Source organism: Carassius gibelio, chromosome A14 (assembly GCF_023724105.1).
Source record: "Carassius gibelio isolate Cgi1373 ecotype wild population from Czech Republic chromosome A14, carGib1.2-hapl.c, whole genome shotgun sequence".
Taxonomy (NCBI): domain Eukaryota; kingdom Metazoa; phylum Chordata; class Actinopteri; order Cypriniformes; family Cyprinidae; genus Carassius; species Carassius gibelio.
The window spans coordinates 19,900,645-19,924,327 of NC_068384.1; the positions used below are offsets into that span (position 1 = coordinate 19,900,645).

The following is a 23,683-nucleotide window of genomic DNA, read 5'->3' on the forward strand; positions in this document are numbered from 1 at the left end:
ATATGCTGTTCGTTGTATTCTTTCGTTTCGTACGCGGGCGCTTCGTTATGACGCAGACGCCGTCTGTCCAATCCCTCGCGCTGATTGGCCAGAGCAGAAAATACGCGCCTCATGTCGGATTCGAACTCGAAGTAAACAGTGGCGCACACCTGCCAAATCCTTGAAGTGATATCCGCTTACAATAAATTTACTTTTGTCTGAATGGTGTACCATCTGTTACGCGATAAGAGAAAACAGCTCTTAACTTTTCTTCACGATTAATTTCCTGCGTTATAATGGCCACTGGTGTCATGTGGACGATTCCGTGGTTCGTCATTAAAACTTCTGCTCCTGGCGCTGGAAACTTTATGTAAACTCTGTTTAAAAGTAATATTGCTCACAAGCAAAACATAATGGATTGTGTTGCTACCGGAGGAAACGTGAAAGGTAATAACCGACGTCAAAGCTGCATTAAAAACTTAAATGGTGTAACGTAGGCTTCTCGTGCATGTTTATCAAATGACTTTATGAATAGAAGAATACTGATCCACACTTGTTGTAGTTTTAGCCAAAGCCATACATTCCCTTTCCAGAATCGGAGAGGAGCTGTATCTGGAGTCTGTGGAGGATGGGGTACGTGTTTGTTCCAGGTGTTTGTGATTGTTTAGCCAGATGTGAGGCGTTGAGATAGTGTTTAATGTGTGTGTGTGTGTGTGTCCTGTGTTTTAAGTTGGCCCTGCGGTCTGTCAACTCATCCCGCTCAGCCTTCGCCTGCTTCCTGCTGTCTCCTCTCTTCTTCCAGAGATATCAGGCTCCTGCAGATCATAGCTTCCGCTGCAAGATGCCCATCAAGGTGACATTTCCTGGTCCTGTTCATGTCATCCCTGCAGTTCCTCTTTATGATTTTAATAAGCTAAATACCTGTTCATGCATCACTTATAGACTACAATGTTGTTTATATATTGCTTGTGCTGTTTTTTCAGTCAGACTAAACTGTAAAAAGGAACTTCGTAATGTACGGCAAAGTCTTGATGGGAATGTTTTCCTGCTGGTCTGTGTTTGTCTTGTGTTCTTCAGAGCGTTCAGGCTGTGTTCAAGTCCCTGGCGTCTCTGGATCGCTCTGTAGAAAAATGCCGTATTCAGTTGAACAGTGAAAAGAGTCGGCTGACCATAACTCTGCACTGTAAACATGGTAAAAACAGCTTTTGTTAGTAGCATTAAATGTAAATATATGTTATCGCACAGCTCTATATATAAAGTTGAATATGCAAGTGGTCAACTTTGCCTGCAAGCATACAGCATACTCACACAAAGCGAGAAATCTCAAATGCTTGATTGTTTATATCATCACAGAGTGTTTACTATATTTTCGGCCAGTTCTTATCTGCTAAATATGATTATGATGTTTTTTTTTTTCTAAAGCTGCTTTGAAGTGAGAATTATGAAAAGTGTTATACAAATACAATTGACTTGATTAACCTTTGTTATGGCATAGATATCAGTCAGTAATACATGTATTTTTTTTCTAAATAGATTCAAAATCTTGCATTGAAATGACATGTTTTACAGTATTTTCGCCTAAACTGTGTGTGTTTGTTGCAGGGCTCTTGAAAACACACAATTTGTCCTTTCAGGACTGTGAGAGTTTGCAGGCCGTGTTTGATAAAGAGAGCTGTGCAAACGTGCTGCAGGCTCAACCCAGGTTTACATTCATTTTAACACCTCAATGTTAATATCAAGCCATCTGCATTCCCATTCAGAGTCTGTTTAATCATTTTTCTGTTGTACTTGTATGTCCACTGTAGGTTGATGGTGGACACAGTTCTGCACTTCCCTCCGTCTCTGGAGGAGGTGAATCTGTCAGTGAGCAGTGACCGCGTGTGGCTCAGGAACCACGTGGAGGATGGTGCAGGTATCAGTCATGTCCATCTGTATTCTTATGATATGCATGAAATGAATCAAGTCCAAACTGTTTTCCCCTCTCAGACTCTCTCAGAGCAATGATGACTGAACTGTGTTTGAGCTCGGAGGAGTTTGATCATTTTTCCGTCGGCTCTCAGACCAGCGTCACCTTCTGCCTCAAAGAGCTCAGGGTGAGTGTGTTCTCACACACATATTCACTAACAAAGACAGGCCTTAAAGATTTGACAAATATCTGATTGAAGCGACATTTAAGGGCCCAACATCAAACTTATGTTTACCTTGAGTGAGGATATTTGTAATCTGAATGTGCTGAGGCTTCGGTTTCATCTGCATCCAGTTACTTTTATCTGTACAAAACACCTCGTTATTCTGCTTGATATTGCAAACTGGTATTTCTTATCATATTATTATGATGTATTGTCTTAATTATAAAACACAGTTTTTTAGTGCAAATACTTTGACTGGATATCTCTCTCTCTCTCTCTCTCTCTCTCTCTCTCTCTCTCCCTCTCCCTCTCCCTCCCTCTCTCTTTATATATATATATATGTATCTGTGTGTGTGTGTGTGTGTGTTATGTACAACAGTTATTTCAAAATGTTATTTAGGAGCATCCTTTTTTTTAAGGATTTTCAACATTTGTTTAAAAAAAATAAGGGATTTCTGTTATAGTAAAAACATAAATGGGGTCAAATTTAATTTAATTTTCAGACTTTCTGACAAGTTAACAATTCTATTGCCAAGGTGTCTATAGAGGGTTGCAAAATCAAGAATAGATAAGAATGGATCTTAAACATATTAAATGGGTTATAAGATGTTTTATATATGAATATATTTTAACCTTAATTTTGCTATTAAAATAACCATAGAATGCTATAGCATTAAAACTACTGTTGTTGTCTCTCTGGTTTTCCATCAGGGTTTGCTTGTGTTCGCGGACTCATCTGGTCTTCCAGTCTCGATGTATTTTGACGAGCCAGGCAGGTTAGTTTCTATTTGCTTATGAACTAGTTCACAACTTTTTGTTCACATAGCTTATTTTCAAGGTTTGGATATGGAAATATTTTCGAAAGATGCCTCACCAAGGCTGAATTAGAATTAAGTTGATCAGTATAAACAATGATATTGTTAAATATTACTACAATTTTAAATGTTATTTAAAGCTGAATTTTCAGCATCATTGCTCCAGTCTTCAGTGTCACATGATCCTTCAGTAATCATTCTGATATACTAATTTGATGTTTAAGAAACATTTCTTATTGTTATCCATGTTGAAAACAGCCGTGCTGCATAATGTTTTTTCCTTTCTTTAATGAATCGAAATTTCAAAAGAACTGATTTAATTTCAATATTTAGTAACATGTCTTCACTGTCAATTACGATCAATTTAATGCATCCTTACTAAATAAAAGCTTGTGTTTATTAAAAACAAATCTTATTTACTCTGCACTTTTAAACGGCAGTGCATTGGTGTATTCTCACCTGTGTGTGTCTGTGGTTGTGTTTAAGTCCAGTTATCCTGAGTGTAGCAGACAGTGTTCTGGAGGCAAATTTTGTCCTCGCTACACTGTCAGAGGACTCGCATCCAAAGAACCACGTCAACTCCGACACAAAACAGTAAGTAACAATCAGAAAATATGAAGTATAGTCTCAAAAACCTTATATCTGTTACTTTTATACTGCTTCTCTCATAGCCCTGACACAGAACAACCACCTGATGACTTCATGAGCGACGACATGGACTCGTTTCTCATTGCCATGGAGAGCAGTGAACTTCCTGGACCGTCACATGTACCCACATCCCCACCACGGCCCACCAATAACAGAAAGCACTCATACATTGAAGAGGAGGAGGACGAGCAAGCACTTGCAGACGGACCTCCCAACAAAAAGGTGCAATAATTATTTAAATGAGTCATTTGTTTAAAACTATAAAACCCAGTATTCAGTCCCTGCTTTCTTTCCTTTCAGTTTTGTTCGCTTTTCTTCGGTTCAGTTCTGCCCACTCCCTCTCAGTTGCCCAATCAGACGATGCCGAGCCAGGAAGTGCTCGCAAGCGACAGTGAAGACGAAAATCAGACAGAAACATCATAACCGCCCATCGACTGAACTCAGACGGAAAGGATGTGGAAAAAACCCTCCCACATCTAACCTCACAAAGACTGCTGTATACATGCACACACAGATGTCTCCTCCTGATTTTATTTTTCTGTGAAAATAATTATGGTTTTAAACTAAGAGATGAAGCGGTGAATATAACAGGCCACGTTAGATCATTGCACAAGTCACATTAAAACATCTCACTCCCACTGGGAAATACAAACGTGTGATCGAGTCTCTGATTATTTAAAAATAACCGTCAGAAAAAGGGGCCGAGTTTCTCCTGGCGTGAGATGTCTGAGAGTTACTGTTCCCGGGGGACACGGCATTATCTGCTCCCTTCCTGCTGAGCACCTGGAAGCTCTTTCCTCTTGTCTGAGGCTTCTTCCTTTCTTTTTCTTTGTCCTTTTCCATTTCCTTCTCTTGTTTCTTTCTGTCTTTCTCTTCTCTTTCTTTTCGCTCTTTCTCTCTCTTTCTCCTCCTCCTCTCCTTCGCCGTCAGCCCCTCCTCTTTATCGCTGAAGTCCTGGATGAGGATTTTGGGGACGGGGGCTTTACTGGTCTCCCCTCGGAGACGGCGAAACAGACCCAGACGTTTTGGGGTGCCTGCCTTTGTCAGTGAGTTGGGCTGAGCGTGTGGGTCTTGTGTTGGTGTGTCTGTTGTCTGTGCTGATTGTGTGAGTTCTTGCTGCTGGGGCTCTTTGAAGGTGTCCTCAGAGAGGATTGTGGGATAGGAAACCCTCGAGCTGGAAGTCCTGCGCACGCAGAGGTGAGCTGGTGGGACGTTTGGGGATTTTGAAGATGGAATTGAAGAGAGGGACTCTCTGCTGGTCTCTGAGTTGTCAGATCCGGTTGTGATATGATCACCTTTGTAATCTGGGTTGCCAGATCCAACAGCATAATCTACTATATTGTTCTCAGGGTTGCCAGATTCACTTGTAGAAGGAACTTCATTGTGTTTTGGGTTGGTAGATCCAGTGGATACATTCTCTCTGCTGGTCTCTGAGTTGTCTGATTCAGTTGTGACATGCACTTCTTTGTGATCCGGGTGGCCGGATTCAACAGCAGAATCAACAATATTGCTGTCTGTGTCGCCAGATCCAGCTGTAACTCGCACATCATTATATTCTGGGTTTTGAACAGGAGAACCAACTATATTGCTCTCTGAATTGTCAGATCCAACAGCAATTTCCATGCCATCGCTTTCTGGCTTTTCAGTTTCAGTAGTAACATCTGTCATTTTGCATTCAGGGTTGCCAGATCCAGTTGTAACATGCACATCATTGTTTTCAAGGTTGCCAACAGCAGAATCCTCTGGGTTGCCAGATTCACTTGAAATGGGTACATTGTTGTTCTCTGGGTTGCAAGATTCACTTAAAACGGACACATTGTGGCTCTCTGGGTTGCCAGATTCACTTGTATCAGGCACATTGTGGCTCTCTGGGTTGCCAGATTCACTTGTATCAGGCACATTGTTGCTCTCTGGGTTGCCAGATTCACTTGTATCAGGCACATTGTTGCTCTCTGGGTTGCCAGATTCATTTGAAACGGACACATTGATGCTCTCTGGGTTGCCAGATTCACTTGATTCAGGCACATTGTTGCTCTCTGGGTTGCCAGATTCACTTGTATCAGGCACATTGTTGCTCTCTGGGTTGCCAGGTTCACTTGTATCAGGCACATTGTTGCTCTCTGGGTTGCCAGATTCATTTGAAACGGACACATTGATGCTCTCTGGGTTGCCAGATTCACTTGATTCAGGCACATTACTGCTCTCTGGGTTGCCAGATTCACTTGTATCAGGCACATTGTGGCTCTCCGTGTTGCCAAATTCAGTTGTAACAGGCACACTGTTGTTCTCTGGGTTGCCAGATTCACTTGAAACGGACACATTGATGCTCTCTGGGTTGCCAGATTGAGCAGTGATGTCTATTCTGTTGCATTCAGGATTTCCTGATCCAGGAGCAGCATGTATTTGGGTGCTGTCTCCATAAACCGATCTACAAATATCATCCTCTACATTGGTTGTGCGATTGCATGATTCATCAGTATTGGCTTCACAACATGCTGTATTTTCAGCTTCAAGTGATTCATTTACTTCACTATTTTTGGGATTGATCTCAATGATTTCTTTATTACTACATGTGCCAACAGAGTGTGTAGATGCTACTGATACATCCTCCTCCTGAGGTTCAAGGATGATGGTGCGATCAGCAGAATCCGCATCACTTTGCTCTGGGTTGCCAGATCCTACTGCATCCTCCACTGTGGAATCTGTTGGACAATGCGCCATCTCTTCGGAAGTAACAGTAGCGTCCATGTCACTGTGCTCTAGGTCACATTGGGATTGCTGTAGAGGATCTGCTGATCTATCCAGATTCTCGGTTTCACTTTCTTGTTCTATTTTTAAAGAGGTTGATGTTAGCACTGCTTCAGATGGGTGCAATGTTTCTTTACCAGCACTCTCTTCTAAGCTTAGATCTTGTCTGTCATCCTCCAATATCTTGTCATCTTTCTCCTCATACATCTTTAACGGGTCTGATATCTCTATGGTCTCCTCAGGGCGTACATCAAACTCTTGCTGAATCCCTTCCTCCTTGTCGGCATCAGCACGGTTTTCACAAACAAGCCGAGTCTCCTCAGCTTCCTCTATAGCTGTGTGGATGAACAAACTGTCTTCTGGCCTTTCCAAATGTTCCTGTTGATCTCTAGATGTTTGATCCTGGACAACATGTATCTGTACCTCTTTCTCTGGGCTATTTTCCTCATTTTCTTCAGTCACTATGATGTTTGGCAACACACCTTCAGTTTCTTCTTCTTGTTTGCAGCATTCTGTTCGTATTTCCTCTCCCTGTTTACTGGAGTCAGTCTGTGTGTCTTCTTCCTGTGATGTACTTTCCCCACCTGTCTCTAAATTCCTCTCAGTCTGTTCATCCTGACACGTCTGTTTGCCTGTATTCTGTTCGTTTTGATTTGTGTTCTGATCATCTTGAATTTTCTCTTTTTCTATATTCTGTTCAACCTGATGTCCTTGCATTTCTGTACACTGTACATCTTGATTTGTGTCCTGTATGTGATGATGTGTCTGTATGCTTTCCTCGACCTCACACCCAGTGGTCCTGTCTTTCTCTTCACCTCGTGTTGTTTCTGTATTATCTTTTCGTTGGTTAAAAGATGTTTCTGTATGCTCCGTCTCAAAAACATCACAGTCAATAGCGGAGGACACCACCACTGAGATGTTGGGATGTGTGCTGTGATCTTTGTGTGTGCAGAGTTCGTCTGCTAGCCTGTCCCTTTTGGCCCTTTGCTCCCCGACGATACCGCACACACTCCTCCTCCTCACCTCCTCCTCGTCGCTCTCCTCCATCACACTTTGCGAGAATTTTCTCCCCCCTCCGTCCCACTCCTCTGTGTCAGTCTTACTGCTCCTCTTCCTCCATTTCTTGCGCAGGATTGAAGGAGAAAGAGAAGAATGTGAGCGCATGAGAGGAAGAGTCAGGCTCCCCTTCGGTCGCTCCTTCTTTTCATGTTCCTTTTGTTTGTCCTGTGCTCTCTCCCATGCCATTCTGTATCCGTGACAGCGTCCTCGCGGGTCAAAGGTCGAGTTTGGTCTCTCTTTTTTCCATTTCTCCAGCTCTTTCTCAGTTTGTTTTTGCAGGTCCGCCAAGGACAGGGACACCGAGCATACCTGAGGGTATAACAGTGGTTTAGAGTAAAGAAGTCTATCAGGAATTAAGGCCTGTTCACTCCAACACAATTAAAGCTTTTGCATGGTTGCATTGGCAAAATTAGATTTGGGTCCATTGTCAATAGTGTAGTGATGTGTGAAGTACAGCTCACACAGAAGTCACTTTCATAACAAGCAGTTTTCTGTTGGTCAATGAATTGAATACATGTGACAAACTACAATCAATGCATCTCATTCATGAAACAATCGTAAATATATGAGTAAATATGTGATGAGTGATTTGCGCGTAAAGAGACCTTCCCCGAAAACTCTTCTCCTGATTCACAAATACTTTGTAAATGTCAGATTTGAGAGTGGTGTGTGTGTGTGTGTGTGTGTGTGTGTTAATGAATTCCAATCAGTCGTAAATGGGACGCGCGTGCACGCTCATTCTCAATTGCCATAAATCCCGCCCATTAAATCCGACCGACACCTATATATGGGCATTATATTATGACACCAAACGAAGGATTTCAACATGTCTTCTCAAAAGCGAATGAAAAAGAAAAAATTTTCAGATGCAGAAATTGAAGTTTTATTATCAGAAGTTCATTCAAAACACCACATTTTATTTTCAAGAATACGTAGTGGCGTATCAGGTCCTAAAAAAGGCAGCATATTACAGATACTGTCGATGGAGTTTCATTTGTTCAAGCTTGACTGCAAAAAACTAATTTCCATAACAATTAAGTGACTATTATTTTGCTGAGCCCTACTGAAAGCAATTAATTATTTGATTAAAGTGTTCCGTTTGCAGATAGTTACTGGCTCTCATAATAAATGTAAAAAGAAAACCTGTATGTAATTACTATATATAATATAAAAAAAAAAAAATCTTTGTAAATATGTAACCGAAGGTGAATTAAAATGCTGACTTATTAATGAGCAAAACGTTCGGATGTTAAACGCACTATTAACGCGTGGCTGGGAGTAGGTGTAGATTTCTTTCGTACCAACTAACAATTGGAAAATGTAAACATTTTAATGAATCAAAAAATTTTCGTCAGAACCCCTTTACACACGATTTACACAAAAATAAGTTCTGCTCGTGTTTCATGAATGAGACCCATTTCTGCTTTTGCTAACGGTTATACTCGCTTCCATGAGAGAGCGGCGATGGAAATTTTTCTTACACAGATGAAACAATTTGCTCCAGTAGGCCTTTTATTTTAACCCCCCGGAGTCGTGTGGAGCACTTTTTATGATGGATGGATGCTCGTTATTGGGCTTCTAAATCTTATCACCCATTCACTGCCATTATAAAGCTTAAAATAGCCAGAACGCTATTGTATTCGCTATGGTGTTTATATAACAATACCAAGTACAAGAGATAAGAGAGCTGGTGTTGTGAGAAATCAGGTCTCCATCAATTAATAAACTAAGTACACACAAATTACATTCATTTAAAATATGTATATCAATTCTTACTATGTAGTGCATAAAATAAACTGGACAAAAAACAGTTACTTGATGATAGTGTTAAACAATATGAAATAACATAACATTGACCATAACTCAAATATTTACACATTTAACACAAAATTACATTAAAGATTTGTGTGAATATTGTCTTAATTGTGTAAAGTGTTGTATAGGCTAAGCTATTAGGCTAACTAGGTATCTGCATGCAATTTATTCAAATTAAAATCGAACCATACAGAGATACATTATGGTGTGAACAGGCCTTCATTCAGATGAGTTGAAATAATCAGTAATATTTTACCTCATGGATAAAGGCATCAGCCTGCTCATGCTGAACACGCTGTTTAACACCTCGCAGTCTTTCCAGGGTTTCCATCTGTCCGTCACACTCTTTCCGCAGGCGTCCTTCTCCCAGACAGCGGCGCACCAGCACCACAGCGACCTGAAACAAAACACGCACACCTGCAACACACACGAGCTGTGGTCAATGCATGGACTTCAACAACAGCTCAACATGGCAAGAGGTGTAATAAAATAAAGGTGCACTCAGCATACAACTGAAGAAGGGATGGTACTTTTGACTTTTGAAGTATTAGTGGCCTAGCAAATGTTTTATTCTGCATAAAGCAAGTTGTGCTGTGCTTACCACCCTGCTGAAATCACATGGCCTGTTTCACACTGTTCAACGGAAGCAAGCAAACACTATCGGACACTTACTGTTGCTTAACAAATGGTGACAAATGTTGCAACAGTGGCATCCAGTCTCTGAATATATTTGCATGATTTGCCATCCAAGCCAATAGGTGTCAGTATAACGTCCAAGACCACAATCAAACCAACAGTTACTTAGTGCACCTTTAAATCATGCAAATATGTAGTTGAAAAACGAACCACAGCAGAAAAAGAGATCCCAGACTCTGAGCAGAGTGTCGAAGGGCAGGTGACGGCTGTACAGACACATCAGCCAATCAGTGGCAAACATGAGAGGCTCCACCCCCTGATTCTGTAGGTGTTTGTGTGCGGCAGGACACTGTTTTTTTAACACACTTGAGAGGACAGCAGCATCGAATAAAACACCTTCCTGAACAGAAATAAAAATAAAAGCCTATTAGCATTTTCACACACATTTAACAGCTGTTTTCATGGTTACTCTAAAGATGCCCTACCAGCAGAGGGCTGTAGTATCCAGGGAGGTAGAGCTCACTAATCTGCACCAGACACCAGAACGCCTCCTAAACAAAGCAAGCAATTAGGCCATATTAAGCATCAAGGATACGAGCAATTAAACTATTCCTGCGGTAGCCAATACATAACAGTTTCAGCTGTAATAGCTGGACACCAATCGTGGAATTAAATTTTTAAGGGGCGGTTCTCACAAAGATGAAAACTCTGTCATCATCATTTACTCACCCTCTATTTGTTTCAAACCTGTATGAATTTCTTTCTTCTGTTGAACAAAAAAGAAGATATTCTGAAGAAAGTCGGTAACACTAAAAGCTGCAGGTAGCTACTGACTTCCTCAGTGTTTTTTCTTCTTCTATGAAAGTCATTGGCCACTGGCTACTGTCTGTTTCCCAACATTCTTCAAAATATGTTCTTTTGTGACTAACATTTCATTTTTGGGTGGACTATGCCTATAAATAATAATATTGAGGACATGTGGCAATAAATGGTAGTAAATGACTGTCTGAAATTGCATAATTTATTTCACATGCTATTTTTAAAAAAAACGACAGGTAAAAATTTTAAAGTATGAGGTCAGTAAAAAAAAAATTTTTAATTTTAAATAATTTAATACACCAAGAATGCATTAAATTGCTCAAAAGGTTTGAAAATGTTTTTTTCTATTCAAGGGATTCTGAAAATAAATTATCACGGTTTTCAAAAAAAAAAAAATTATATATATATAATTATATTTGACCTTTTCAACATTGAAAATATTAATAATTATAATAATAATACATTTTTCTTGAGCAGCAAATCAGCATATTAGAATAATTTCTGAAGGATCATGTGACACTGAAGACTGGAGTAATGATGCAGAAAATTCAGCTTTGATCACAGGAATAAATTACATTTTACAATATATTGTACATTTACTAATTTATAATTTACAATTGTAAAAATATTTCACAATATAACTGTATTATTTCTGAGATAATGCAGCCTTGGTGGGCATAAGAGACTTGTTTCAAAAAATGTCCCCAAATGTTTGAATGGTGGTGTACATTATAAATGTAGGTTTTGCATATTATTTGGTTGTTTAATCTTTAATAACTCTTAGTAAATAATAATGACAGAAGCGGTACCTCGGCAGGCATGTTCATCAGAAGGACAGCAGCCACTGGACCCTGCGCCTGACAGTAGCCCTCGTCTGGACGATGCTGAGTGTACGCTTTCAGGACCTCCAGCAAGTCCTTCTGACTGAGAGAGCAGACAGAGACCAGACAGACACCGAATGAGTACGGGAGCTTTATGACTAATCTTGTGAATTATGATGCTGCAGAGCACATTGAACAGGAAGGGAAAGGCAGTATTAGTACCCATGACCGTCTTTGGACTGGAACATCTCATGGAATGGAAATTGTCTGTCTGTATCTCTTTTGATGATATCAGTCCATCCCTGATGATCTGGAGCTGTGACGAGACGCTAGACGAGTCGCAGAGGAAACACAGGCCTTATATATGAGTATATTCAAAATAGGATACAAATATGACCAAATCACTTACTTTATAGAGTCCTTGACTTTTTTCTTTTCTATCCTTAGCTCCACAGAGCAGTGGCCAGCCCTTCGCCCTGACGGATGCTGGGATGCCCTTCTGACACTGACCTTTGACCTGAGACAAAGAACGAGAGCTGAGCGATGCAGACAGCTGTTCTAGACTATGAAAGATGTTTTGACCTGCAGATGACCTTTGGAGGATTTTTGGTAATTTTAGCATGTTGGATAAAACATTTTGTTATTAATTACTTTTGCATTAAATATAATGATCCAACAAAATGTATGATTGGTCAAGGTACATAAAGAAGAATTTGGCACCCAGTCTGCGGTGTTTGACATTCAACATCCTGTATCATATGTAGGCCGACTGACAATGACATATGAGGTCTCACACAAAAATCAGCAGACGAATCAAGGCAAGAAGAATCAAACAGGATCATAAACAGCTGAATACATTTATTTTCAAAACTAGTTTGATGGTTTGGACTTTATTTATTGCATTAACCCACAAGGGGTTGGCAAAACATTTCTAATTTTATAATTGCATGACAAAAAAAAAAAAAAAAAGATTTAGCATTTTTTGGATGAAATGAGTTGCATGTCAATGCAAATCTTGCCACAACAACATTAGAGTTGGCCTGACAGATGCTGTTCCGTGTAATTATAGTGCTCAGATATTGCTGGGACTCCATGTTTGAATAAATAAATAAATGTGTGAATGATATTCTTGTCCCTCGACATGGATGGGGGGCACAAGTTAATATTTTAAAGGTGCCAAATATGATTTTATATACAGTTTTACACACAAGTATTGTATAGCAAGATAGACACACCTTGTTGCTCTTTTTCTCCATCACTTGCTCCCATTGAGTGATGAGGTTGAGCCACTTGGACTCTCTGTGTCTCACTAACTCAGGACATGGAGCATCACTGTCAACAACACACACAATCAGCAACCCTACACACACAATACAGCAGCAAACTCCACTATTACCATCACTGTAGAGTCAGTGTGAACGATACTTTCCACTGAAGCAGAAAATCACACACCTTTACCCTCCTTCCTAAATTACTCTCACCAAAGCACCCTATACCAGAGCAAAGCACGAGTGTCACAAGAGCCAAACACGCAAAAAAACAGGAAACCACACTCTGACAGGCTAGAAGTCACTATGGTAACATGACAGGATGTTGAGAAGGAGAGAATAAGAGCAAGAGGTGCGGAAGGTAACTGTAACATAATCGTGAGTTAACAATTATAAATATTGGTAATACGGTATTAGAAGCGCATTACAAAAATGATTTGACCACAGAATATATATTTAATAGCATGCACTGTGCTCAACTAGGGCTTACAAATACAGTCAAAAACACTTAAATAGCAAAAAAGCACCCAAACAGACATCAACACTGACCTGTCAGTTTCTCCATTCCCTATAATGAAGCCGAAACGGTTCGTCTCCACAACCATAACCTCCGGCACAAGATTCCCCTCCTCATCCTTGCTATGGTCTGATTTAACAGACATCTATGCATGTGTGAGAGAGAAATGCATCCAGAAACATGATGTCATGTTTGATGACACATGGATTTCTATGTCAATCCTGTTTCTGTTACCAAACAAGTGCCATTTTAAAAGCTAATTCATTTGAATGACACAATATACAGTACGTGACACTTTAGTATTTACTGATGTGTAACCTAAAGTATGTATTGATTTGGAATTAAACCCTATTTACTGATGCACACTAAGCACAGAATCATCATTGATACAGCATAACAACAGAAAAACACAGTCAGTTGTGAGATAATGGTCAGTAGAGCAAGTTACCTTCACGCTTCTGCCAAACTCAAAGGTGCCGTTGTCCTCTGATGGGAGGGAAGACAACTAAGACAAAGACTTCCGCTGTAAAGTCAGCTAGTGAGTGGTTGTGCATGAGTGTGTATGTGTGTGCGTGTTTAAATAACTAATGGCTGGAGGAAAGGCTGTGTTGGATCCTCCGTTAACCATTATAAGGAACTGAAACTTCAGTTTCACTAGTGCCCTGTGATGATGACATACATCAGGTAATATCACATCAGCTGAGACACTACACTGAATATTTGTACTTTATTTGTCACTCTGCAGGACAAGTGAAGGAGTGTGAAGTTGGAAACTTGAGAATTTGTCACTGGCTCTGTTTCACAATATATTTCAAATGCCTCATATCAATGTATTTTTTAGAAGAACCTGAGTTGCACCATAGAGATCAAAAATTCAGTATTTCATATATGCTTTTCACGTTTTAAGTGGATTTTGCCCAAAACGGTGGTAAATTTGACAAAACCTTCATAGTCAAACTGGGTCCAGTACTTATTTTAAAAACAACATTTCAATTCTATTAAATCAATGATATGTGCAAAAATGACAATCTATTGGTTTTGTGCAGTTATATGGTAAAAACAGGCAATTCCCATTCAGCACAGCTGGGAAAATGTACTGACAAATCAGACCAAATACTACTAATTTTTATAAAGGGGCGGAGTTTGCCAGGCATATGGGCCTACTAAGACACCAAGTTGCCCCAAATCACCACTGTGTGATTATTTTTAACGGTTTGTTTATTTATTTAAATATACACAAACAGGTTTAAACCATTAAAATTGTTGTAAAACATTTAAAATGTCAGGAATCATACGACAGAATACAGTAGTGAGTAGTGGCTAGGCAGGGAGACCTGTAAAGAAATCTAGTGCAATATGTGACCAAGTTCTCGAAGGAACTGATAATGGCTGAAGGAGCGAGTGAAAGACTTACAACTGGCACAGACCGAGCAGGCCAATACAAAATGACGAGTGTCACAAGCAATAGTTTGCCACCAGAACCGAGGCTAAATGGTAAATGGTACAATTGACTCTTGTATGACACACCACCTTGAAACAATGACCTGACCAGATGATGTTGGACCACAATTTCTCTGGCACAAATAAATGACCCGGTGGACTTCCGGGCAAAGGCACTACCCCATCTAAGGCCATGCAGACCTTCGACTCGATCTCCTAGGTCAACATTGAAACCACACAATTATGTGGAACGATGGACTGTGGAGAAACCGGGCATTCAGACTGGTCAAAAATGCGGGACAATGCATCAGGTTTGATGTTCTTGGAACCTGGACGATAGGAAATGGAAAAATCGAACCGACCTGCCGCTGCTTCTGGGGAAGCAGCGGCAGCAGGAACCTTCAGCTCTGGGACTCGTGGATCACTGGCTCTGATAAGTAACCCTTATTGAGTGACATCTGTGGTGACGGTTACACTGACCTCTTTTAACTCAGCAGCTTCTGGAGCTGCCTCTGACAGGATCGTTGGGACACAGTATGGCAGGAACTTTTGGAGCAGCAATGTGAGGGACATTCAGAGCAGACAGCACTTGCCAGAAGGAGGGACTTTGTAGAAAACGATGTGTTTGAGAGAGACGAGGCATAGAGGACCTACTAATAATGTACAGTATTTGAAAAAAAATGGGGTTTTTTTAACATTAAAGCTTGTCAACACATTCTGTTACACAAAATACAAAAATATTATAATAATGATCTTTAAAAAAATCATCATATGATGCCTTTAAAATATAATAATAATAATAATAATAATTATTATTATTATTATTATTATTATTTAACAAAGCAGTGTCCTGCAGTATGGCATGCCATACTTTTTCTAAAACTGTTTTACCATTGTTTCTAATGCTCATATAATTATTATACTTCTACTTTTAATTACTTAATTTTAATTGGGATATTGCTGAATCTGCTTTTAAAATTCAGTTGTAGCACTTTAGGTCTGTTTAAGTGAACTGCAAAAAAGCCAAATGGTGTAAAAACTAAAATGGTTTAAAATTATGAAAAAAACTAGATAAAACTAAAACCTCCTTCCAGAAAATATTACTGCAGCTAGTTGTATTATTTAAAACAAACCTTCCTGTGGAGTGTATGTGTAACCTTTTGGGTTATGATAGTAAACTCACCCTCATTCTGTAACCATGTATTGAACATTTGGGGGGGAGGGGTCTTTTATACACATACACACAGAGAGAGAGAGATTCACAGAGATCACATCACACAGGGGGACACACAGAAACATTCTGGTTTTTAAAACTTACAATATATAATTTCTAAGCAACAAGGTGTTTTTGAAGTAACTAAACTTACAGATTCATTGTTTGTAGAGAGCAACATACAGATGCAGGTGATTCACACATGAAACTTTAATCTCTCTCTCTCTCTCAAAGTGGCCATATTTGAGAATAAAAGTTGAGTTGTTTGCATCACTGGCTATCGTTAAGCAGTTGAATAATATAAAATTATCTGCATTTTGCAATTGCAACGATCTCGTCACAGTCCAGCTGTCTCAGCAGATGTGATGCACTATCACTGCTGAGGAGCTGACTGGACTGTCCTGATCTGGAGGCTGGACGTCCTGCATCTGCTGCTCCTCTGCAGTGAGAGTTCTTCAGGAGGAGTGGAAGAAGGTTCCTGATGATCACTGTCCTACCGAAGACGTCCTGTAGAGAAGCCTGATCTAAAGAGAGCAGAATCAACCAAAACCTTAACCTAAATAATATCAGTAAAATATTACTCGTATTAATTCTTCATTTAGGGATTCTTTTTGAAAACTTGAAATTTTACATTTTCTTCAAACTAGGTTTTCCATATTGAAAGAGTCAGAGTTGGGGTTTTTATATCTGTGTAAATTATTGAGAAACTTTTTGATGTTCAGAGTTCATTATTTTCCCATCAGTACAGTACGGGGGGCTTAGGTTAGAGTTAGGTTAGGGTTAGTTAGGCCAATCAAAGGCATAGTTATTAAAAGTAATGTAATGCAACATTTTAATCTAACTGTTTTTAGCATTTTATTGAGATCAAAAATGTATTTATTGTATATTTATTATCTTTGAGACTAGTACAAATGGGAGACGCGCATTTCAGCAGCTTTCCCTCAGCATGCGAGTAAACCATTGCAGAAAAGTTATAGATGCCAACTGAGCTTCAGTAGAACAACAGTGAACTGCGGTCTGATGAGATGTTATTATTTCAGTAAAACAAACTTTCCTGTCCTGCGTTTTACTGTGCTAACGGTGCACGCTCTTTAGTTGTACACTTATAATTGAAACCATATTTAAATGCATAGAATTACTTTCTTACATTATTTTCCTTTGTACAGAGCTCGATTTAGGTATGACAAAAGTGCTGCAATGAATTCATTTTGACAACTAACAGAATGTTAAACAATGAATGATGAATTAATGAATTATCTCTCTATATAAAAATGATTACAAATATGAATAAATAAACAAATGCAAATGTCCCGCCCCTGCAGAAGGGCGCTATAGGCTATCTGTGTGACTTCTGCCTCCATTACTTTTGGGGTATAAAAGTGTTTTAAATATGGTAAATCAGTCAATAAAAATAATAAATAAAAACATTGTAAATATATGCACCCTTGCTTTAGTCAGCATCTCTGCCTAAATATAATTTCATCATATTAAATAAACATAATAAACCACACAGGCAACTTGGGTCTACCTCAAAACAATGTGTATACAGAAGGCATTTGTAAAACATTACTTTACTTGTATAACACAAGTAGTTTCATAATGTCTGACAGATTGGGAATGGAGATTACCAGTAGGCTTATGCATGGCACAGATCTGTTCCCTTGGCATGAAGCCCAAATGTTTCAGTCTCAACATAAGGGGTAGTTGCACCCCTGACGTAAAACTATATAAATCATGAACCTAAATATTTGTCTCTCTTTAGCTGATTAAGATGGAGATGACATTGCACATACTGTATTCCTGTTCTGCTTATTGAAGCAAAATTGTTTTATTTCATTAAGACACTTTCGCAGCCGGACTTGGACCTGTCCGTCCCTTCAGCCTGACCGTCCACAGTTCATGTATTGTACATCCAATAATATTTTAAACATATATTAAATTAAATTGAAGATTTCAGGTGCAAAAGCCTCTTAAGTGCTGTCTGAAATGTTATCATATAAAATTAGTATTTTAATCAGGTTCCTATGTTTGTGATCAGTTATTTCACTTTAATGGCAATGAAAAGGACCTGTTTCTTGGCATTAAACTGAAATCATCAGATGGCACTTAAGAGGCTTTCGTGTCTTTAGTCTTCAATCGTTAATTATATACTATTTTATGTAGTATAATATAATCATATAAACACACAAATCAAGTCAAACACAACATGATGTGCAAGAAAGTTTTATTCAGCTGTTGTTTAAAGCAGTGCATTCAAACATAATGTTAATGTTATAGTATATTTGCTTGTTCTCAGACAAAGTGATGTAATGATTTAAATAAACCAAGAAACTAATCATGTTCTATTTATTTTCTTAACATCATAATAATAATACAATTTTACCCACTTAGATTACAAATATTATTATTGTTAGCTGTTTTTACTTTAATTGTCGAACAGTTAGCCTAGTATTTAAACTGTACAACAATATTATACAGACATATATATGTATTTCACAATATATTTATTATAGTCTTCGACCTACATTGTTGTACATGTTCATAATATATTACATTGTACATAACAGCATGTTCTATATGTCTTATTTTATTGTATTTCTAGAACTTATTCTAATTCTAATGCCACAGTCCACATTATGTCCTCTTATCTTTTCTCTCGCAGTTTCTGTTTGTTCCCAAAACAAATAGTGCATTCCAGAGATGAAGTATTTATTAAGCAGAATTATAAGTGAGTGTCATGTTTTTTTGTACACAGTAACAGAAGTGTATTAAAGCTGCAGTTGGTAACTTTTGACACTCTAGCGGTTAATAAACAGAACAGCTTGCGTCTTGCAGAAGAACATCGTAGCCGGAACTACTTCTCTCTGTTTATGTCTATGAAGAATCACAAAGGTACTGGGTTACTCCGCCGCGGTATCCCCGAAGCAATCTAAAATAGTCCGAATATAAACACTTATTATAGGTGCACCCTAGTGATTCAAGACAAGCCAAAAACACGGTTTGGAAAATGGATTCATGGTGTACTCGCTTATTATATACATTTTTCTACATTTTGAAAGTTACGGACCACAGCTCTGATTTGGTTATTTTTTACCGGGAGCGATGGAGTTTCTGCAAATGGCAATAGGACCACTGGGAGGAGCCAGAGGAGCTTGATTTTTTTCACAGATTATCTGTCTCATATTCTACTGTCAGGACATAATGAAAGGTTTAATAAATATGTAAAAAATATTTTTTTACAAAAGTTCCCTACAGCACCTTTAAATCAGTCCTCATATGTCAAGTGCGCGCCACCGACACTAGAGAGCGCGACGTTCCCGCGGCGCTGTGACGTCACGTGGTAGGGGCGGAAGCGTTTATGTGAGCCACGCTGAATCCCGCGCGGGCGCAGCCATTTGCTCTCTTCCTCGATCGCTTCAACACCGGTGAGTGCGGACACTGCTCATCTTACCGAGAACTATTTTCACTTAGGCGTTTTGGTTTCCTCCGAAGACAAAACACTCGTGAAAGACTTTGTATTTAGCTGAAGTCGTCGTAAGTCAGCCGGATTGGTTATATTCGCCGCTGATGTGGAGTTCCTCGCGGCTCATCCCCGTCGCGAGCCGTTGGCGGGAGCCGCTCGAGCAGCGCTCGCTTTTGTTCCTACTTTTATGAATTAGTCTTATTTTCATTCATTTCCGCACGCTTAAATGCGCCATGAGTTGTTTTCCGCAGCGATGGGCCTGCTCGAGGCCTTCAGGCTGCTGTGACTGACTCTCGGTCGGTTATTACTGTGGAGTTCAGGCTCCTGAAGCAGCGGCCTCGTGTGTCTCCTAGCATCCTCTTATTCAGGCTCGACGGATGAGTGTTTATGAACACAATCGGGTGTTTTGAGCCTTATAAGCTGTTTGACTTTTAATATGAGTGCGAAAGTGTTGTTTTCCGGGAGTTTAGTGTAACTATGTTCGTAGTTTGTGATTGGCGCGGCCTTTGTGTGTTGTGAGTAACCGTGTCCCGCCTCATCTCTCCCGCAGACCGACTGCAGCACAAAGACCCGCACACAACACACAGCAATGGCGGAGAATGAGCCCCAGGTGCAGTTTAAGGTAACGAGACTCTCTCTTTTAAAGTGACGAGGGGCGAAGTGTATGTTTACCTTTTAGCGCGGTTAACTGCTAAATAGTTAGCTATCTAGCGCTACACAAGCGATCTAGAATCGATTTATTAGAAGAATATTTGTTTAACTTGTAATCGGTTGACTAGTGTAATTACACTTTAGTAGTATGGTGAAACAATTTACATAACCTACTTTAAAACAACAACTGGTCAATATTGTAAATGAAACTTAAGTCTTCCAAAGTCACAAATTCAGGTGATGCGAAAGGGATCTGTGAACAAAGTAACGTTATAAATATCAATTACCATTTGATAATTTGAAACTTGATGGTTTCTAATAGAAACTTATCAGGTGCCCATTCAAAATGGCTCTATACATGTCCACTGACATAATTACATTGTGAAAACTATAGCAGAATATGGATAATTAACAGCCTATGGGTTATTATATTTACTTGAAACTTGTTTTTTTAGCAAGTATTGTTCTTTAATAAAGATGATTGAGATTAAAACGAGCAAAACCAGTGCTGTGCACACGATTAAGACAGCCCGGTAAGGAAGTTCAACAAAATAATCATCTTAAATGTATAGAGAGATTCTACTATTGGTGGTGTCAGTATTAATAACCAGTAGTCATGTTTGAAATAGTAACAGATGTGTAGTATTTCCTTGCTGCTGTGTCTTTGTGACACGTTAACTACTGTATTATCAGTACTCCTGCAAACTGTCTTTCCCGTCCACAGCTGGTTCTGGTAGGAGACGGAGGAACGGGGAAAACCACCTTCGTGAAGAGACACTTGACTGGGGAGTTTGAGAAGAAATATGTTGGTAAGTCTTTTGCTTGACGCGACTCTTCTGGAGGAATGTGTGCCTGAGATTCGACTGTCACAGTAATGGTCTGCTTCTGAATTTCTGTGTCCTCTTAGCCACGCTTGGAGTTGAGGTGCATCCCCTGGTCTTCCACACCAACAGAGGAGCCATCAAATATAATGTATGGGACACAGCCGGACAAGAGAAGTTCGGAGGCCTGAGAGATGGATATTACATCCAGGGTATGCAGCGTTTTATCATATTCTCACACTGTAGACCTCTACTGTCCAGCAGTGGTTTAACATCTGCATCTCTCTCTCTCTCTCTCTCTCTTTATAGCTCAGTGTGCAATCATCATGTTTGATGTAACTTCTCGAGTGACCTATAAAAATGTGCCCAACTGGCATCGTGACTTGGTGCGTGTGTGCGAGAACATTCCCATAGTGCTGTGCGGTAACAAAGTGGACATCAAAGACAGGAAGGTCAAAGCAAAGAGCATTGTATTCCATCGTAAGAAGAATCTACAGGTACGGAGCGTCCCTCAAACTCAAACTCGTGAAAGTCACAAAGAGAACAATGCATGCATGTTTAATTCTCAAAGAATTAAATAACTGGTGATGTTGATCTGCCTCCATGTTTATCCAATCGACAACCAATGCTTAAAATCCCTGCCCTTTTTCTTTTTTGATAATTCATTAAACTTGGATGTATGTTGCAATACGGAAATGATCATCCTCCACTTCCAGTTCAATGCAATTTCAAAGCATGTTTCCTACATAGACAAACATGGATTAGTGAAGGCTGAATGTCCGGCTGTAAATGTGAAGCTTGACTGATGCGTCCTCTCTCTTTCACAGTACTATGACATCTCTGCCAAGAGTAATTATAACTTTGAGAAGCCCTTCCTGTGGCTCGCACGGAAGCTGATTGGCGATCCCAATCTGGAGTTTGTTGAGATGCCTGCCCTCGCTCCACCTGAAATTGCTATGGATCCATCACTTGCTGCACAGTATGAGCACGACTTGAAAGTAAGTGCATTGTCCGGCCAGCGAGCTCCTGCCGCTGCTGCTCTCGAGATTATCCCTGTTTAGTCTGTGCTGATCCGTAATTGTGGTTTCTTTTCCAGGTGGCGTCAGAAACAGCTCTCCCAGATGAAGATGACGACCTTTAACCTGTTAGTCTCTGACCTCCTTATGGCGATGTCACCGGGATGTCCTGGTGACGATTCTTCCCCCTGCCCCTTTTACTGTAAAACCCCAGCGCAGAATATTTTTATTTTTCAATTTTCAGTTTTTTTTTTTTGTGTGTTTTGAATTTGAGTAAACCGTGTGGTTCATTTCATTGTAGACATGCTAACTGTTGCCACCAGACACACACACGCAGACATGCCTACACTGACACTCCCTCACTCAAAGGTGTGAGAGCAGCTCGAGTGTCCCAGTGCTTACTTCTCTATGTAAGGCTCTAAGCACTTAGAGGAATTCTTGGAATAAAAACATTCTCTATATAATAATCTTTGCTTGGTCTTTTTTTTATTTTTTATTTGAGTGAATTTTAAATTGTGTTGGCCTACTTGTAAAACAAAGGACTGACAATTCCCTTTTTTTATTCAGTTGTTTACATGTAAAGCGTTTTTAGGAAGCTTCTGGAAGTTTATTTGGCTCGGACAAGGAAGCAAAGTAATGCTCTGGTCTAAAATGTGAAGTTGCTAGTCATTGGTGTGATATTTAAATACTGTGGGTATTTTTGGAGTGCGAATTGCTGTCAAGTCTGAAAGCAAACCATGGTGCCAAGAATAGAATGGCATGTACCTAGTTTAAGGTCTGATGTGGTTTTGCATAAATATGGGTGAGGTGAGCACGAGGTGTCTTATATTATCTGACAGTGTTCACAGCGACTGCTCTGTATTGGAAAAGCTCATATGTCGATTTTTATAAAGTCCATTTAATTATACATTTGAAAAGATGTGGTCAACATTGTGAAAATACAATAAAAATTAAAAGAGGCATCACAATCAATTAGATGAATAAAAAAATATATATACAACTACATACTGGGGAAAAACATTTTAAAATATTTTGGTAAAAATTATAATTTAAATTAGTGCTGTCAAATCGATTAATAACATCCAAAATAAATATTTGTATTCATGTCTAGATATATGTGTGTGTGTTTACATGAATTCATACCCCCTTAAATTTTTCACTATTTTTTTATATTGCAGCCATTTGCTAAAATCATTTAAGTTATTTTTTTTTTCCTAATTAATGTACACACAGCACCCCTTATTGACAGAAAAACTGAATTGTTGACATTTTTGCACTTGCAAAAAACTGAAATATCACATGGTCTTAGTATTCAGACCCTTTGCTGTAACACTCATATATTGAACTCCGGGACTGTCCATTTCTTCTGATCATCCTTGAGATGGTTCTACACCTTAATTTGAGTCCAGATGTGTTTGATTATATTGACTGGACTTGGATTAGGAAAGCCACACACCTGTCTATATAAAACCTTAAAGCTCACAGTGCATGTTAGAGCAAATGAGAATCATGAGGTCAAAGAAACTGCCTGAAGAGCTCAGAGACATCAACAGGAGTGTGTCAAGGCACAGATCTGGCCAAGGTTATAAACAAATTTCTGCTGCACTTAAGGTTCCTAAGAGCACAGTGGTCTCCATAATCCTTAAATGGATGACGTTTGGGACGACCAGAACCCTTCCTAGAGCTGGCCGTCTGACCAAACTGAGCATCGGGGGAGAAGAGCCTTGGTGAGAGAGGTAAAGAAGAACCCAAAGATCACTGTGGCTGAGCTCCAGAGATGCAGTCGGGAGATAAGAGAAAGTTGTAGAAAGTCAACCATCACTGC

At 39.5% G+C, this 23,683-nt stretch overlaps 3 protein-coding genes across 3 annotated transcripts; 2 read left to right on the plus strand and 1 right to left on the minus strand.

Annotated features, from left to right (window-relative positions):
- Positions 1-77: 77 nt before the first annotated feature.
- LOC128027784 (cell cycle checkpoint control protein RAD9A-like) lies at positions 78-4,223 on the plus strand. The gene is made up of 11 exons (XM_052615653.1): positions 78-426; positions 542-612; positions 710-832; positions 1,057-1,171; positions 1,582-1,681; positions 1,785-1,891; positions 1,966-2,072; positions 2,820-2,884; positions 3,410-3,517; positions 3,595-3,793; positions 3,872-4,223. Exons 1-11 carry the CDS (start codon positions 393-395, stop codon positions 3,992-3,994), a joined length of 1,152 nt encoding a protein of 383 aa, XP_052471613.1. The 5' UTR covers positions 78-392; the 3' UTR covers positions 3,995-4,223.
- LOC128027783 (uncharacterized) lies at positions 4,087-13,846 on the minus strand. The gene is made up of 10 exons (XM_052615652.1): positions 13,703-13,846; positions 13,287-13,399; positions 12,705-12,801; positions 11,879-11,986; positions 11,692-11,798; positions 11,458-11,572; positions 10,315-10,380; positions 10,040-10,229; positions 9,450-9,610; positions 4,087-7,687 (listed from the first exon to the last, which is right to left on the minus strand). Exons 2-10 carry the CDS (start codon positions 13,397-13,399, stop codon positions 4,247-4,249), a joined length of 4,398 nt encoding a protein of 1,465 aa, XP_052471612.1. The 5' UTR covers positions 13,703-13,846; the 3' UTR covers positions 4,087-4,246.
- Positions 13,847-19,202: 5,356 nt separating this feature from the next.
- On the plus strand, positions 19,203-22,325 carry LOC128027785 (GTP-binding nuclear protein Ran). The gene is made up of 7 exons (XM_052615654.1): positions 19,203-19,332; positions 19,921-19,992; positions 20,746-20,830; positions 20,929-21,054; positions 21,152-21,339; positions 21,670-21,840; positions 21,939-22,325. Exons 2-7 carry the CDS (start codon positions 19,960-19,962, stop codon positions 21,981-21,983), a joined length of 648 nt encoding a protein of 215 aa, XP_052471614.1. The 5' UTR covers positions 19,203-19,332; positions 19,921-19,959; the 3' UTR covers positions 21,984-22,325.
- The last annotated feature ends 1,358 nt before the right edge of the window (positions 22,326-23,683 follow it).